Source organism: Dermochelys coriacea, chromosome 27 (assembly GCF_009764565.3).
Source record: "Dermochelys coriacea isolate rDerCor1 chromosome 27, rDerCor1.pri.v4, whole genome shotgun sequence".
NCBI classification, from domain to species: domain Eukaryota; kingdom Metazoa; phylum Chordata; order Testudines; family Dermochelyidae; genus Dermochelys; species Dermochelys coriacea.
The window spans coordinates 3501023-3518952 of NC_050094.1; the positions used below are offsets into that span (position 1 = coordinate 3501023).

General features: G+C 46.8%; 1 protein-coding gene across 4 annotated transcripts; it reads right to left on the bottom strand.

Annotated features, from left to right (window-relative positions):
- Positions 1-212: 212 nt before the first annotated feature.
- On the bottom strand, positions 213-14742 carry LOC122457588 (zinc finger protein 569-like). Of its 4 annotated transcripts, none has more exons than XM_043503265.1 (5): positions 14331-14742; positions 12993-13081; positions 12198-12324; positions 3924-4037; positions 213-3580 (listed from the first exon to the last, which is right to left on the bottom strand). In XM_043503265.1, exons 2-5 carry the CDS (start codon positions 13062-13064, stop codon positions 3000-3002), a joined length of 894 nt encoding a protein of 297 aa, XP_043359200.1. In that variant the 5' UTR covers positions 13065-13081; positions 14331-14742; the 3' UTR covers positions 213-2999. The 4 variants fall into 4 exon arrangements, with proteins under 4 accessions (XP_043359200.1, XP_043359199.1, XP_043359198.1 ...); XM_043503264.1 differs by having other exon boundaries at positions 213-3577; positions 13800-14742; XM_043503263.1 differs by having other exon boundaries at positions 13800-14742.
- Positions 14743-17930: the final 3188 nt, after the last annotated feature.

The window sequence follows — 17930 nt, forward strand, 5'->3', positions numbered from 1 at the left end:
ACCAGCTCCAAGGGGCTGCTCTTCCTGCAAGCAGTGGACAAAGCAGGCAGCTGCCAAACAATGTTGTAAGGGAGCATTGCGCAACTTTAAACGAGCGCATTTTCTAATTGATCAACAACGTTAACCAGGATGACATTAAGGGAGGATTAACTGTATTAGGTGAATTGAAAATATCTATAAAGTGAGCACAGTGCACTCTGTATTCTGTGTTGTAATTGAAATCAGTATATTTGAAAATATAGAAAACATCCAAAAATATTTAAATAAATGGTATTCTCTTGTTGGTTAATTGTGCAATTAATTAATCATGATTAATTTTTTTAATTGCTTGACAGCCCTTGTAAATATTATTACACTTGGTTATTTTTCATCATCTTAATTATTGTATGTCCTTTTGTCAGCTCTGTCCATCAGCACTTTAATTCATCCAGATCCAGCTTGTCCTGAGAACTTTGCACTGCTCTTGGATGGCCCTGAACATGAAGCATTTTTTGATGGAAAAAAAAAATTGTTAGAACATATTGAGGGGAAAAAAGTAATACTAAGACTTTTCTTTCATTCTCGTCTCCATTCACGTGCCATTTGGCTCCCCCTGGTGACTGACTGATGCTATCACTGCACTTGGGGTTAATGAGATTGTACTGGAATCAAATAATCAGTTTAGTCAAATCATCAAATCTCCTATATTACTAACAAAAAAAAGCTGTAACTTTCAGTTTTCCAATCTAATTTCAATGATCATATAATTAATCTTTACTCATTAACCAATAATTAACTTCATATTTAATTTCATTTCCATTGGTAACAATAGGTTCAAAGATTGCACACTCTTATACACATTAGGTTTCTTTTAATCCCTACTTCCACTAAGTGAACCCTTGTGTAAAGCTTGTGGCACCTTAGAGACTAACACATTTATTAGAGCATAAGCTTTCGTGAGCTACAGCTCACTTCATCGGATACAGACTAACACGGCTGCTACTCTGAAACTTGTGTAAAGCTGTAGTTTACCCCAACATAGGGGCCTGCCACTTCTGTGAGTTTCTTTGTCGCTGGGCCTTCTGCCATGAGTGTTCTCAGAAGGGGATCTCACACCATGTGGGGAAGTTTGTATCATGAGAACAAGCACCTCTGTTCTATTTTCTCACATTTGAATCTTTCAAAGTAGCAGGAAGTGGATGAGAAGGGATGCAAATGCATAAGACACAAGAGCAAAACTAAGAAACAAAAGCATAGAATCAGGAGTCAGCATTCATGTAATCGGACTCAGTCTGGATCTAGAGGCTGAGACATCAATTTCCCTCATTGATTATCAGCACTTGAATAGCATAAAAGTCTTCAATTTCCAACAAAGCAGCCAGATTGGCATCCATGGGAAGGCATGTCCTCTGAAGGCACCAACTGCTTCTTTCTTTGCCTTTTGAAACTTTGGATCCAAATGGTAAAGGAGAATTGTTCCCAATCGAGCTATGGCATCCCTTGAGACTGTAGTCAATGTCACTAGACTGGTGAAGGATGTTTTACCTGGACCATAATTCATCATAGCTTTCTTCTCTGGTGTGAACGCCAACAACTAGTTGCCTGCTATTTTGACCTGAGTTCTTTGCCAAATCCTTAGCCTTGGTCAGGGTAAATTTACACTTCTCTGGAGTAGAATCTTTTACCAAACCATTCCAAATTTTAGTAGTGTAAGTGACAAATGGCCAAGTTTGTTTCTTTAATCTGTTGGCACAGATCGAAGTTAGGAACTAGATACAGGCCTGAATCAGAATCTCCGTAATCTATCAAAGATGGTGGTGTAGGGGGTGGGAGGAGGGGGGTTCAATTTGAAAGTAATTATTTTTCTGCAGCTATGTCACATTCAACACTGAGTTAATATGATACACATTTGCATTACAAAGGGTGAGTTCAACAAAAACACCACTTCTGTTTCCTCCACATCTACATAGTTAGGGACAACATGTCCCAAATCATAAGATTAGTTAAGAGATCTTGTAGGTACTGGGTCTCAACTATTTGGGAACTTTATGATGGGTATTTTGCCTCATCCTAAATCATTTACTGTGGAATTCTCTCCAGGGATTATCTGAGACAATATTGACCTAAGCAATTGAACAACACTGTGATCATATGCAGCTACTTCAGTTAGTTGCACAATTTGGGGTGTGCTGCTGTTCACCATTTCATACTGGAGCATTATAAGAATACTTCTGTTTCCTTGCTATCATGTCCAATAACTTGAAGTCTCTCCCGTTTACTGAACTGCATTTGCACTCTCTCCATGTCATCATAGAGGGGTGGGGGAAAAGCTAAAATAAAGTGAGAAATGAGTATTTTAGCAGCTGGTCATTTGTCTCAAAGTTCCCAATAATCTGAGCTACATTCTGTCAAACAAAACTAATGCCCAAACGGCCTTCAGGAAAGAGAGGAAATACTCACATCACATAAGAGATAAAAGACACTTTCAGTTTCACATAAAGTGAAATTCCAGAGAAGGTTGCATTTGATAATTCAGAATCAGAATAATAGATTCTCCCATCACATTCCCCTCTGATTTATTCAAACCTTCATTATTCAGTGCTGTCTTATGATTATAGAATTGTCATAGGACAAAGGAGTTGACAGAAAAGACCACAGGATTCACCCCAAAGAAGGTGAGCTGCAAAAGTAGGCCTTTCAGCTGGGAGGACCTGAGAGACCATGATGACAAATGGTGCAAATAGGCTTAAAGGTCAGTATGTGGGAATCTGCAAAAATATAAAAACAAATCATTTTGTCAGCTCTAGACAAAGTTTTTATGGTTTTTATCTCCCTTGTGGATTCTCTGATGATAAATAAGAGCTGAACTCTGATGGAAGCTTTTCCCACAGTCAGAGCATGTATAGGGTCTTTCTCCTGCATGGATCCTCTGATGTGTAATAAGATGTGAGCTCCTAGTGAAGTTCTTCCTGCATTCACAGCATTCATAGGGTCTCTCTCCTGTGTGGATCTGCTGATGTCTAATAAGAGTGTGCATGTCGAGTGAAGGTTTTCCCACACTGACAGCACTCACAGGGCCTGTCTTCTGTGTGGATTCTCTGATGAGTAATAAGATGTGAGCGCTGACTGAAGGTTTTCCCGCACTTACAGCATCCATAAGGTCTCTCTCCTGTGGGGATTCTCTGATGTGTAATAAGGGTTGAGCGCAGAGTGAAGTTTTTCCCACACTCACAGCATTCATAGGGTTGCTCTCCTGTGTGGATCTGCTGATGTGTAATAAGGCTTGAACGACTACTGAAGATTTTCCCACACTCCATGCATGTCTGGTTTCTCTCCCTTGTGGGGATTCTCTGCTTGGCTGTGGTTTCCTTGAGGTCCTCATGAGTTTCCTGACAATTCATGGATTTACCCACTTTCTGCCCTGGTTGGTTGCCCTGCTGCCTTTCTGGCCTGTGCTGACTCTCACAGGCTTTTCCCTGCTTGGAACTCCTGGGCACGTTCCCTTTGGATCTTTGCAAAAACGCCCCAGATAGTTCCACTTGCTCAGCATCTTCCTGCTGAGGCTTCTGCTCCTCATTCTTCCTCACTAGCCTATCGCCTGCTGGAACAGAGAGAGAAACCTCAGAAATGGGAGTGCAAAAGGGAAGAGCAAACCAAAATAAGACCGGGAGAGACTGAAAAATATAAAAATCAGGAACTGAATTTGCCAACACTCTTTTCCATAGGAGAGAGGAGTGAATCAATTCTCCCTCCACCTCCCAACCAAACATTCAGGGGGAAGGGAGGTCAGGGAGGAAGCTACTGCCAGGGGACCATGAGCAATATCTTCCCTGAGGATATGACATCTGGGGACAATCCTAAATTCAGAGCGCTCATAAGGTCTTTGTAGGGAATCCCAGCTGTTTACTTCAGACAGTTTCTGAGTTGGTTTAGTGATTCCTCACCTGTGTAGTTACATCTTAGGATCTCTTTTTCCTCTGAGCTCTGAAGATCTGGAACGCATGGCTCTTTCCCTAGTTCCAGGTGGGAGATCACATCAGGTTTAGAAATTGGAAACCCTGCTCAGAGGAAAGAAAACAAGTGAGATCAGGTGAATTCATTGGACATTTGTCACAACAAAGTTCTATTATTTTAGCTCCAGCTCATTTAAAGCAGTAAAATTCTGGGGCCTGCTCCCCAGATGCTCAAAGGTGCAGAATATGCTGCTTATGAGGGTTTAACTATCCCCATCTTTGCTGGGAACACACACAGCCAGTTGCTCATCATCAAAGGTCCCCTGAAACCCAGAGAGAGTAACACCCTGGCCTGAGAGTGAAGACATGTCCAGCCACAAGGGAAGTCACCCTGGAACTGCTTGTCCCCAAGAGCAAGAGGCCCAGAAACAATGGGCTGGTGGGGTTCAGCATGGAAAGGGATGTCACTGAATCCGGTATCTCAGGGACACCAAATGGCAGGAAAGCACGTTTAGAGGAATTAGGCAATCTAGCGAGTTAGGTGTAATTGAAAGGAGTATGAAAATCCCCCAGTGTGAGGAGATGGTTGGGGAATTAGATGCTACAATTCAGGAGCAAGAGACTCTTAATTCCTCTGGAAAAGGAGAATATGAAAAATAAGACTGAGGCCACATGGACTCAGGAGGGATCATCTCAGAGATCCAAAAAGCCATCAGAGAAGAGAGATTGTGTCTGCTGCTGCAGATGGAGAGCAGGGAGCGAGACCCTCCATATCCTCAGAAAGGTGACTACCAACCTATGACATCATGAAGGAAGCAGACATTTGTGCCAGGGAAGGGGTTGTCCTGTGATGGGAGGAACAGAAGGACTCAGCAATGCTGGCTGGGCTCACAATGGGTATGGAAGAGGTGTGGGGGGGAGGTAAGCCCTGACCAATGGAGAGAGAGGAGTGAAAATAATAATAATTTGAAAAAAATAATGTAAAACAACGTGAAACCAGACAGTAAAAAGAATAGAGTGCAGGCTCTAAATCAACAGGGCCTGGGCAGGGATTCATAGAACCACAGAGTTAGAAGGGAGCACAAGGGTCATCTAGTCTAATCCCCCTGCCAAGATGCAGGATTTGTTGTGTCTAAACCAATCAAGACAGATGGCTCCAGCCTCCTTCTGAAAACCTCCAGTGAAGGAAGTTCCACAACCTCGCTAGGCATCTGTTCCATTGTCCTACTCTTCTTACAGAGAGGAAGTTATTCTTGAGATTTAATCTAAATCTGCTATGCTGGAGTTTGAACCCACTGCCTCTTGTCCTGCCCTCTGTAGTAAAAGAGAACAACTTTTCTCCATCTTATTTAGGGCAGCCTTTCAAGTATTTGGAGACCGCTATCATGTCTCCTCTTAATTTCCTCTTTTCCAAACTAAACATACCCCGTTTCTTCAGCCTTTGCTCATATGGCTGCATTCCATCCCTTTGATTATCTTTGTCACTCACCTCTGGACTCTTTCCAGTTTCTCCACATCCTTACTATACATTGATAACCAAAATTGGACACAGTACTCCAGCTGAAGCCTAACCAGCACTGAGTAGAGTGGTACTATTGTGATGGGTTCCGCACCCCACCTCTCGGCTGCCACCTGGAACTGGGGTACCACTGAGCCCCCCAATCCACTAGTCTGGGCTCTCTCACACTGTACTGCTGTGACAACCTGCCAAGCCCTCCAGGCTCCAGCCTGCACTTCCACCATCATACATACCAGTAGGGATACACCCAGCTGCAGTTACATGCAGGCAGGCTCTCTGACCAGCCCATGGGAAGGCTCCAGTTAAAGCATCTGCCAGCTCGTCAAGCATGCACCCCCTCTGGAGTGTAAACCGAAAATTATACCGTCTTGCGCTGCACAGGGAACTGTACAGTGTAAGCTCATGAAATGCGCCTCCTCCCTAAACGTGGAGAGGAACATGCAACAGCCTTTTGCCCCGAGTCATGATTCTCATACACTAGTTTAGATAAAGCAAAAACAAGTTTATTAACTACAAAAGATAGATTTTAAGTGATTATAACGGATAGCAAACAGATCAAAGCAGATTACCTAGCAAATAAATAAAAAACACAAACTAAGCTTAATAAACTAAATAGATTGGATATGAATAGCAGATTCTCACCCTAGGTGATCATATAAGCAGGCTGCAAATTCTTAAGGGGCAAGCTGCACTTGCTTACAGCTTGGAAACTCCAGATGTTCCATTCACAGGCTAAAAAATCCCTTTAGCCAGGGTCCAGCATTTCCCCCAGTTCAGTCTTTGTTCCTCGGAAAATAGAGAGGAGCATAAACTCTGGCAAGTCAAGTGTAAAAGTCTAATTAGGCAGGCTAAAAAAGAATTTGAAGAGCAAATAGCAAGACACAAAAACTAACAGTGAAAAATTTGTGAAGTATATCAGAAGCAGGAAGCCTAACAAACAATCAGTGGCCCCATTGGCCGATCAAGATGCTAAAGGAGCATTCGAGGAGACAAGGCCATTGCAGTGAAGCTAAATGAATTCTTTTGATCAGTCTTCACTACAGAGGATGTGAGGGAGATTCCCATACCTGAGCCGTTCTTTTTAGGTGGCAAATCTGAGGAACTGTCCCAGATTGAGGTGTCAGTAGGAGGTGGTTTTGGAACAAATAGAAAAATTAAACTGTAATAAGTCACCAGGACCAAATGGTATTCACACAAGAATTCTGAAGGAACTCAAATATGAAATGGCAGGACTACTAACTGTACTAACATCACTTAAATCAGCTTCTGTACCAGATGACTTGAGGATAGCTAACATAAATCCAATTTTTAAAAAAGACTCCAGAGATGAGCCAGGCAATTACAGGTGAGTAAGCCTAACTGCAGTTTCAGGCAAATTGGTTGAAATTACAGCGAAGAACAGAACAATCAGACACATAAATAAACACAATATATTGGGGAAGAGTCAACATGGCTTTTGTAAAGGGAAATCATGCCTCACCAATTTACTAGAATTCTTTGAGGGGGTCAACAGGATGTGGACAAGGGTGATCCAGTGGATATAGTATATTAGGACTTTCAGAAAGCCTGTGACAAGTTCCCTCACTAAAGGCTCTTAAGCAAAGAAAGCACTCATGGGATAAGAGGAAGGTCCTCTCATGGATCAATAATTGGTTAAAAGACAGAAAACAAAGGATAGGAATAAATGGTCAGTTTTCAGAATGGAATGTGGTAAATAGCGGGGTCCCCCAAGGATCCATAATGGAACCAGTGTTGTTCAACATATTCATAAATAATCTGGAAAAGGGGGTAAACGATGTTTTCAAAGTTTGCAGACAATACAAAACTACTCAAGATAGTTAGGTCCAAAGCAGACTGCAAAGAGTTACAAAGGGATCTCACAAAATTGGATGACTGGATGACAAAATGGCAGATGAAATACAATGTTGATAAGTGCAAAGTAATGCACATTGGAAAACATAATCTCAAATATATATACACAATATGATGGGGTCTAAATTAGCTGTTACCACTCAAAAAGAAATCTTAGAGTCATCATGATTAGTTCTGTGAAAACATTTTGCTCAATGTGCAGCAGCAGCCAAAAAAGCTAACAGAATGTTAAGAACCATTAGCAAAGCGATAGGTAATAGGACAAAAAATATCATAATGCCACTATAAAAATCAATGCTATGCCCACACCTCGAATACTGCATGCAATTCTGATGACCCCATCGCAAGAACGATATATCAGAATTGGGAAAGGTGCAGAGAAGGACAACTAAATGATTAGGGGTAGGAAACAACTTCCATGTAAGGAGAAATTAACAAGTGTGGGACTGTTCCGCTTAGAAGAGAGACAACTAAGGGGGTGGGGAAGAATACGATAGAGGACTATAAAACCATAAATGATGTGCAGAAAGTGAATAAGGAAGTATTATTTACCCTTTCACATAACACAAGGACAAGGGGTCACTGTGTCACTCTGTACTTCAAAGCAGCAACATGGAACCCCCATATTCACCACTGTCACCCCATATTTACCATGGTGATATAATTAGGATATGTTTTGTACAAAGTATGCTGTGTGAGGTATCATTTTAAAAATCTTGATCTGGTGAACATTAATATACTGTTGGATTGTATGTGCTATCACTGTATGGGAAGTTGTGAAGTTTTGCTGTGTGCATTACTGAAATACGTTATGAGGTTGGGAATACCCACAACCAGCCTTTCAGGTATAACAACGGAGCAGCCAGATGCACTGATGGCCCATTAAAGGGAATCCACACTCCCAGTGACTGTCCCAGAAGATTTCTCAGAGAGAACACAGACAATGGAGCTGCTTGACCAACAGGGGCGGACCCCCAGGTCACAAGCGTAGACCTTTCCAGCAAGCTGGAAGAAACTATAAAAGAGGGGAAATGACTTGGCCTTTCTCCTTCCACACCTATGCTGGAAGCATCAAGAACACTGGGAGGACAAAGACTTAAACTGAGGAGACTGGTCCCAGGCTTAAAAGGGGAAGCCTGTGTATTAAGAACTGTAACCTCTAGTGGGGTGAGAAAACTGCTTGATCCAAATACTGCATAGTGTAATAAGGTTTAAAATTTAGACTGTGCACTTAGCTTTTATTTTCTTTAGTAACTATCTCTGACCTTTTGTTCCTACCACTTACAATTACTTAAAATTGATCTTTCTGTAGTTAATAAATCTGTGTTATATTTTACATAAAACAGTATGTGTTGGTTGAAGTGCTTGGGAAATCTCAGCTCAGTTTACAAAGGCTAGTGTGTGTCCCCTCTCCACATCAAGGGAGGGGCAGACTGTGTAATGAACGTACACTGGTCAGGCTTCTGACCAGGGCACAATGGTACAGTTCTGGGTTGCAAGGCTGGGGGCTTGGGAGATTTGCTGGTGTCTTTCTCTGATTTGGCTCGCTCAGGGAACATTCACACAAGTTAGTTGAGTGTAGGGCGCCACATGCTGTTGTGCTAAGCGATAACAGCACCTGGAGGGGTTTGCTGCTTATCACTAGCCAAGTCTTGTGAGAGACAGCCAGGCTGGAGAGTTAAGAAGGCACAGCAGTACCCCAGTTCTAGGTTGTACCCCGGGGATCCTGTCACCCGACGAAATTAATAGGCAGCAGGTTTAAAACAAACATAAGGAAGTACTTCATCACACAACACACAGTTGGCCTGTGGAACTCATTGCCATGGGATTGTGTGAAGACCAAAAGTATAACTGGGTTCAAAAAAGAATTAGATAAGTTCATAGAGGATAAATTCATAAATGGCTATTAGCCAAGATGGTCAGGGACATAACCCCATGCTCTGGAGTGTTCCTAAGCCTCTGAAGCTGGGAGTGGATGACAGGGGAGGGATCATTTAATAATTGCACTGTTCTGTTCATTCCCTCTGAAGCATTTGGCCCAGGCCACTGTCGGAAGACAGGATACCGGGCTAGATTGACCTTTGGTCTGAGCCAGTATTGACGTTCTTATGCTTTTAATGGATATGAGCAGGACAAGCCTCCATTTACGAAAGCCAGAGAAAAGAATGTTACAATAACTGAGATAGGAATGATGAGAGTCTGGACAAGAGTTTTAGCTGGAAGGACTGTATCTTAGCGATGTTATGCAGAAAGAAAATGCAAGATGGAGTCATATGCTGGACATGAGGACCTACAGAGCGGTCTGTGTGGAAGATCATGCCCAGTTTACAGGCCTTAGTGACAGGCAGTTTGGTGGTGCTGACACAGTGATAGAGAAAGGAGGTGGGGGAATGGCTTGGGGGTTTATTAAGATCCCGTTAGCCATTTTTAGCTCTAATTGTAAGCCAAAGGCTAGATATCTGCAAGGGATGTCAGAGCCACAGTCTAAGATTTTGTTTGGACAGAGGGAGACAGGTGTGGAGCACAGAGGTAGATCTGTGTGTTGTCAGCATAGAGATGTAGCTGAATTTGTGTTTGTGGATGAGATCACCCGGAGACAGGGTGCAGAGGAAGAAGAGAAGGGGAAGAAGGACAGAGCCCTGTGGAACCCTTACAGGAGGGGGATAAGGAAGCTCCTCCTAAGGACACACTGAAGGAGTCATTCGAGACTTTGAAAAAAATAGTCACAGTGGAGTGACCCAAATTTCTGCATCCCTGAAACCTTCCCTTCCCACTCCCACCAGACTCTCCCCACGCCCTACAGCAAGCACTCCCCAAGCCCTCCCTCCTCCTTCCCATTACCCCCAGTGTTCCCCACTCCTGGGTAACTCAGATCTCCTACCCAGTTCCTCCCCCAACAACACCACCTATATAGGGACCTCCACCCCTTTTCCCCGCAATCTCCCACTTCCCCAGCCCTGCCCACGACCAGTTCTCAGAAGCTCTTGTCGCTGACTCCCTCCCTGCTCTTCCTTCCACTGTACTCGACTCTTCCTGATTCTTATCCTCCACACAGCCTCCCCTTCCTCCCAGCCCTCTGCTTTGTAGTGCCCCAGGAGCACTGAGCTCTTATAACATTTTTCTTAGCACACACCTGGAGCTCAAACTATGGTTCTATTTCTTCATCAACTGATCTGGCATTTGGCTCAAGCTTGTACATGGCACCCAACTGCCTCTTTGGGGAAGCAAAATTGAAAAAGTAAACTGTGAAGTTTGGAATTTCAGATTGGCATGAGCCAAAGTGATGAGCCAAAAAGAGATTGAAATGCACATATGCATCAAAATGAAGGCTCTGGTTAACAGCTGGAGGGTTTCCAACAAGCTGCTGTCAAGAGTAATTGGTTGGCTTGAAGGGACATGCTGTGGCCATTGAATTGGAACTGTAGCCATGCATTTGAGTTTGTACCCTACCACTAATCGTTTTCAGACAATGTGTGCTGTGAATTTTTATAGCGTTTTGCAGAAGTTCCTCTTGGAAGTTTTGTCCTGATACCAACATTTCTGGGTTAAGAGCAATATTTTAAAGTGCCCTAAAATCTACTTGCAGATTCTGGCCTGGCCTGCACTTAGAAGTTTTGCCAGCATAGCTCTGTCATTTAGGGGTGTGAAAAATTCCATCCCTAGCCAACATAGCTACGCTGGCAAAAGCTCTAATGTAGACACAAAAAAGTGGCAAAAAAGTCTATTCAAAAAAAATCAAGGAACTGAAATGCCCATTAGCTACATAAATGCAGAGTTAAGGTTGCCCAGTGCTACCTCATGCCCTTCCAGCATGTGCATGGTGGCTAAACTTAAATTTCTGAAAAGCAGAAAAGGAAGAGTTAAAGTACATGTCACTCCTGCAATGCAACCTTAACTCTGCCCTCATCCCCTACCTCTGGAGCTGCCAATAGCCACAGGAAATGGTTTAGTAAACTACCAAGGGAAGTGGAGGATTCTCCATCTCTTGAAGTCTTCAAGTCAAGCTAGGACGCCTTTTTTGGAAGATGATTTAGCCAAACACAATGTATTCAGTGGCAGAGCAGTAACTGGAATAGAGTAGTAACTGGAAGAAATTCTATAGCCTGTATTATATATAATATAGGCTTATACAGATAACCCAAAAGCCCCTCCTGGCCTTTAAATCTATGATCTGGAGTAGGTGCAAAGAAGGGCTAAGAGAACGTGCCATTACTTGCGTTGTGTTCTACAGATTTGAATACTGGCATTTATCTGCATGTCCTCCAGCTGTGTTCACTGTGTCAGCTGTAGCTGTAACTGAATAGCCGAGGGATTCATTGGAGCAGTTTGGCAGAGCTGTGAATGAATTTAGGTGAACCGCGAGGGACCCATGTGAAAGACCAAGTATGCCTCATTTCAGTGCTGAAGGTTGTTTCAATAAAGGTGCACAAGGATGAGTTCTTGCCACGGGGATTGTCAGCAAGTTGGTGACATACATGCTAGTGGTATCCAGGGCTTAGTAAGGGGGAAGCGAAGGTAGTGACTCAGAAGGAATTCTCGGGGCAAGGGTAAAGGAACGGTAACAGTTTGCAAGTTTGAGATAGTGTGCAGGGAGTGGGCTCTGTATTTGAGTGCAGGCCAAGTGTAGGTAACGTCTCTTCACTATGCTGGATCTAAACCCAAGTTTTGTCTTAGCAAAGAGGCGATAGACTTTGTACTGTAATGCACCTGTGCTCTGTTCCCAGTGTTCTGACACAGGGAGAGCAGAGTGTGTGTGCCATTGGCATATCGGGGTATTGCTGATACAGGGCAGAGTTGAGGTTGCATTGTGGTGGTGAAGTGAACCTCTACTCGTCACTTCCCCTTCAAATAGCCAAGGGGGCAGGAACCCTTACCTAGCGAGGCCACGTTCTCATGGTTCTCCTGCATGGCGTCTCTGTAGAGGGCTCTCTGAATGGGGTCCAGCAGAGCCCACTCATCCTTGGTGAAATACAAAGCCACCTCTGCGAAGGTCACCAGCCCCTGAAAGAGCAAGAGTCTCCTGGTTTGTACCAGCGTCCGCGCTGACAACCCCACTATTCACGGGGGCCAGGGCCAATCAAATGGAAGCTCTGGGAGGCAGACAGTCAGCAGAGTCCCTTCCCACCCCACTCAGAGCAGCCAGGAGGCATCAGGGTGAGGGGAGAAAGAGGAGCTCCTCGGCGCTCCCCGCAGATAAAGGGGGAAGGCAGTCTGCCATTCATCACACACCTACCAGCCAGAGGCTGATACAGATGGAGCCCCTGGTAGGAATCCCAGACACCCTTCCCATTGCCAGCAGATGGGTGCGAGAGGATGAGGCATGTTCCCTAAGCCTCACTGGTGGGTTCCCCCTTCATATTTCACAGGAGCCTCTGGCTAGTGAGTTCAGGCTCCAGCACTGGGAGCCTGGTCAGTTTTCCCAGCCCAGTCCAGGAGGGTTCTTTCCAATTTCACAAATTAGGGAATTTCTACCCCCAACCTCAGGGATCTCTTCCTACAATCCAGGCCCCAAATTAAACAAGTCCCAGGACACTTGTCACACCTTGTCTCCCTTTCTCTACCCTGTATATTTCCTGCCCCTTCCACCTCCAGACCAAACTCCCCAGAAGCTCCCACCTCCTATATATTTACTGTCCCTCTTTGTCCAGCAACTCCTGGATAATCCCTACCTGAACTGGCTCCACTGAAACCACTTCCCTTCCCTGTCCCATGGGAGGGTGGGATGATCTGGAGCGAAACATGGGCTTTATTCTGCAGCCTGTCAGAGTGAGAAAGATAATTGTGGAGATTTCAGAACAGGCTTTAGTTTATTTCACATCATGCTTCCCCAGACATTCGAGACACTGCCATGCTAAAACGACACTGGATCACTCCCTCCGCCCCCCTCCACAGTGCAGACCCAGCCCCTCCCACAGGACTAAACCCACTGAGACATTTTTAAACCCTCCCTTTAACATTCTAGGAACCAAATGCTAGAAAAGAGCAGACCCAAAGGTATCCCTTTGGGGGGATTCCACCGACATTGTCCCTGAGAGCAGCACACTCCCCCAGCAAGGAGACTAGGGAGAGCCAGGAACTAGCTTTTCCTTTCTCTGCTCCTCACCTTGTTAATAGGAAAGTGAATCTGCCCAGCAAGTCCACAATAAGTGTCTCCCCATAGGCTAGAGATCTGGGGACCTCCATTCCCACATATTTCTTCCACTTCCCCCTTCAATCTCTCTCTCCTCTATATCTCCTTTCCCCTGTCCCTCTGGCTTGGGGAATTCACTCTCCCATGGCTGGATCAGCTCCTCCAGTTGCTAACAGGAGAAGAGACGACTGATGAAGAATCATAGGACTGGAAGGAACCTGGACAGGTCGTCTAGTCCAGTCCCCTGCACTCTTGGCAGGACTAAGTATGATCCTAAGAGGGGCTGTTTGTGCAGTCACTTTCATGCTTGTCCCCAACAACTTTCTCTGAGGTTTCTCTCACTGACCTAGAGTTCCTCTGGCCTCCGCCCAGCTGAGGACCTTCTCCATCCGGTACTAATCCCCAGGGCAGCCCTAGACTCAGGAGTTGATGTCGACAGGGAGCTAGTATCACATGGAGAAAGTTGTGACATTGGAGGGGCACAGAGGAAGCTTTAATTAAGGTCACTCCCAGCACAGACCCTGGGCGAGGAGCAGCAGCTGCTCAGCCTGGGCTCCCAGATCACAATGGGGGCAGCAACTTCTGACCCAGGAAGATCAACCCAAATATCCTGAGCAGAGAGAGGGAGAGAGCAGCCCCCTACCCCCTCCTTCAGTAATGACTAGAGCTCCCTGGTCACAGCCACCAATGAAACCACTCCCCCCAGGGACAGTGCGGATCTCATTTGCCTCCATGTGTTAATCTGGAGTCACTCCTTGTTCTTCCTTGCAGTGACCCTGGATTAACACTGGTCTCAGTGAGGCCAGAAATGTGGCTCAGGAGGGATGAGGCCAGAATCCTTTTAAACAGATCATCCCACCTTCCTCACTCCCCACACCTGGGATAAGGATTTAGGACAACAGTTTTCCACAAGTTCCTCCAGTTCTGAAGGGGACAGAGAAGCAAAATCTGTCGTGGCGTCCAAAATCTGAGAGGGATGAGGTGTGGAACATGCTTTCAGAAGTCTTAAAAGAGCAACACTCCAATGTGGAAACCACAGAACCCAAACCACCAAAAAAGAAAATCAGCCTTCTGCTGGTGGCATCTGACTCAGATGATGAAAATGAACATGTGTCGGTCTACACTGCTTTGGATTGTTTTCGAGCAGAGCCCGTCATCAGCAAGGACACGTTCTCTGGAATGATGGTTGAAGCACGAAGGAACATATGAATCTTTAGCGCATCTGGCACGTAAATATCTTGCGACGCCGGCTACAATGGTGCCATGAGAACACCTGTTCTCACTTTCAGGTGACAGTGTGAACAAGAAGCGGACAGCATTATCTCCTGCAAATGTAAAGAAACTTGTTTGTCTGAGCGATTGACTGAACAAGAAGTAGGACTGAGTGGATTTGCAGGCTCTAAAATTTTAGATTGTTTTAGTTTTGAATGCAGTTATTTTTGTCTATAATTCTATATTTGTAAGTTCAGCTTTCATGATAAAGAGATTGCACTATAGTACTTGTATTAGGTGAATTAAAATATACTATTTCTTTTGTTTTTTTACAGTGCGGATACTTGAAATCCAAAATAAACATAAAGTGAGCACTGTGCACTTTGTATTCTGTGTTGTAATTGAAATCAATATATTGGAAAACATAGAAAACATCCAAAAAAATGGTATTCTATTGTTGTTTAACAGTGCGATTAATCACATGATTAACCGGGATTAATTTTTTTTAATTGCTCTAGTTTTTACTAAGTAGAAGATCAAAACTTTCCCCCGAGGGGAAACTTATCCTCCGCTCTTCCAGCCTCCCCTCCCTTATTTAGGTAAGCGGCGCCGGGCTGGAGACCGAACCCCTCCTGCACCACGCCCCCCAGTCCCCTGAGGCACTCTGCACCCCCAACCCCCTGCCACACCATGCACCCCAAGCCCTGTCCTGAGCCCCCTGCTGCACCCCAACTCCCTGCCTAAGCCCCCGTTGCACCCCAACCCCCTTCCCTGAGCCCACTCATACACTCTGCACCCCTCCTCTGCCCCAATCCCTTGCCTGAGCCCGTTCCTGCACATTGCACTGCTTCCCACACCCCCACTCCCTGCCCCGGCCCTGCATGCAATTTCCCCACCAAGAAGTGGCCCTCGGCCCAAAAAGTTTGCCCACCCCCGATTTATTCTGCCACCAGGAGCCCAGGTCAAATCCTTCCTCTCCTTCCCAGCCTCTCTCAGCCCGAGCAAGCCCTGGACACGGGTCCTTCGGAGGACTTGCCCCGGCCACAGGTAACGGCCCCGACTCGGGGTGCAGCGCAGAGCAGGCAGAAGAGCCCAGAATGGATTTTGTGGCCCCCACTGAGCTTCTGGCGAATGGGTTTGTGGTGACACGAAGGGGCGTGGCCTCCCCTGGCTCTGGCTGCGCGCGGCCCTGGAAGTCTCCATGTCGGTCACTTCAGCAGGTGTTTCCCCGAGAACCGACGTGTCGCTCAAGCTCATGACAAAAATCACTACCTTGGCAACACTCCCCCCCCATTGGAGCAGACCCTGGGAAAGACCCTGAGAGCAGCAGTTTCCGGGCTGGGCCCCTGCCCACAGCGGGTCCCGGATCCCCGGGGGCTGCCAGCCCCAAGCCCCCTTGTGCGGGGGGGTCCTGCCCCACGCCCCAGCCTCTCTCCCAAGTACCTGCCCCCTCCTGCGCAGGCGCTGCTGCCTCCAGAGCCCGGGGCTGCGCTCGGACTGGGCCGGCTCGCGAGCCGGGGCGAGCCCGGGCTCGGGTCCCTGCGGCAGCAGCCGGGCTCGCAGCACTCAGCCGTGCACAGGATCTGATCTCATGGCGCTCACTCCCCACTGTGCCCCCCGGCCCCGGAGCCGACCCCCGGCTGGGAGCAGGGACGGGGCGGATGGAAAGTGGTGGACGATGGCGGGTTTCCGGCTCCTGTCACTGCATTGCCCCGGGCAGATCCCCCTGCTGCTGAGCCGGGAACAGACCCCCCTGTCTGCCAACTCACCGGGTATCGCCGTCCAGCCCGGCGCCCGCATCAGTTCCCTGCTGCTGCCCGTGCACACGTTGCTCCGCATTAGATCCGATCTGTCTGGGGTTCGTGGGGTTCTGTCTGCTCCTGGGGCGGGGACCGGGGCACTTCCGGGGGGGCAGGGAAACTCCCCCCCATGGGCACTGTTCGGATAGGAACTAAAGGCACCGGTATCACTGTACGGTCACTATTGGACCTTATATTAACCAGGGCCGGCCTTAGGGGAAATGCTGCTCTGGTTGAGCTTGTATTTTGATACCCCTGGACCCCTTCCCAGGCCTCCCACGCATCCCCCCATCGTTCCTGGCCTCCACTGCCTCCCTGGGCCCCCCCACCCATCCCCCCTGACTCCCACTGCTTCCCTGCACACACACCCCCCATCACCCCTGGCCTCCATTGCCTCCCTGGGCCCCCCATCCATCGCTCCTGGCCTCCACTGCTTCGCTGAGCTCCCCACCCATCCCCGCATCACCCCTGGACAATGCTGCTCCCCTGGGCTCCCCATGGTCCCAGTGTCCCGCTGCCTCCTCCCTCACTGCCCTGAGCTCCTTTCTGCAGCCTCACACCCTGGGTCAACCCCTGTCCTTGTCTCTTGACCATGGTGTCCTGGTTGGTCACCCATCTGAAAGGCCAGCCTTCATATTACAAGGGTTGCTCCTCTGGTGAGCGTGAGATGTCCTGGTCCTTGCTGGTCAGCTTCCCAGTGGAGGAGAAATCAGTGTACAGAGTCGGCGTGTACAGTCTAAGGGTACGTCTACTGTACGAAATTATTTCAAAATTATTGTATTCAAATTTTCGGAAGCGATTTTATACATTCGGTTTTCTGTGTCCCCACTAAAGCATGTGAATTTGGCGGAGTACGTCCACAGTACCGAGGCTAGCACGAATGTTGGAGCGGTGCACTATGGGTAGCTATCCCACAGTTCCCGCAGTCCCTGCCGCCTATTGGAATTCTGGGGTTAAGCTCCAAGTGCATGATGGAGCAAAAACATTCTTGCGGGTGTTTCTGGGTATGTGTCATCAGTCTCTCCTCCCTGCATGAAAGCTATGGCAGACAATCATTTTGCGCCTTTTTGGTGTGCAGTCGACATACTTCTTTCAGCAGACGGTGAACCGCTGCTCTCCTGCTACAATGAATCCACCTTGCATTTCCTCTCATCTTCCTATGTAATCTCTAGTATCTACTCTTTCTCTTCCTCATCGAACGCTTCCACTGCCAACTCCACTTGGCCATCGTGAACCAAGCAGCACAGCTTCCGCCGCCAACTCTGCTCTCCAGCTCTTGCAGCGCTACTGAGCTTCTCCATGTTGTCCATCCTGGGTTCCCGCTTCCATGAAAGCTACAGAAGACAACCATTTCCTGCCTTTTTTCAGCTATCATGAACTGAACAGCACCTGTTCCGCTGCCACTCTGCTCTCCTACGTTTTGCATCCTTTTTCCAGGATTACCATAGCCATGGAGCCTGCTCAGA

Bases quoted from the DNA above. Each gene is read 5' to 3' on its own strand.
- LOC122457588 (XM_043503263.1), bottom strand. From the start codon at position 13,842: ATGGAGAAGGTCCTCAGCTGGGCGGAGGCCAGAGGAACTCTAG. The intron at 12,325-12,992 runs GTAGGGATTATC...TTGCTCTTTCAG, and splicing joins TTTCAGTGGAGCCAGTTCAG to GGGCTGGTGACCTTCGCAGA. The intron at 3,581-3,923 runs GTGAGGAATCAC...TCTCTGTTCCAG, and splicing joins CCTAAGATGTAACTACACAG to CAGGCGATAGGCTAGTGAGG.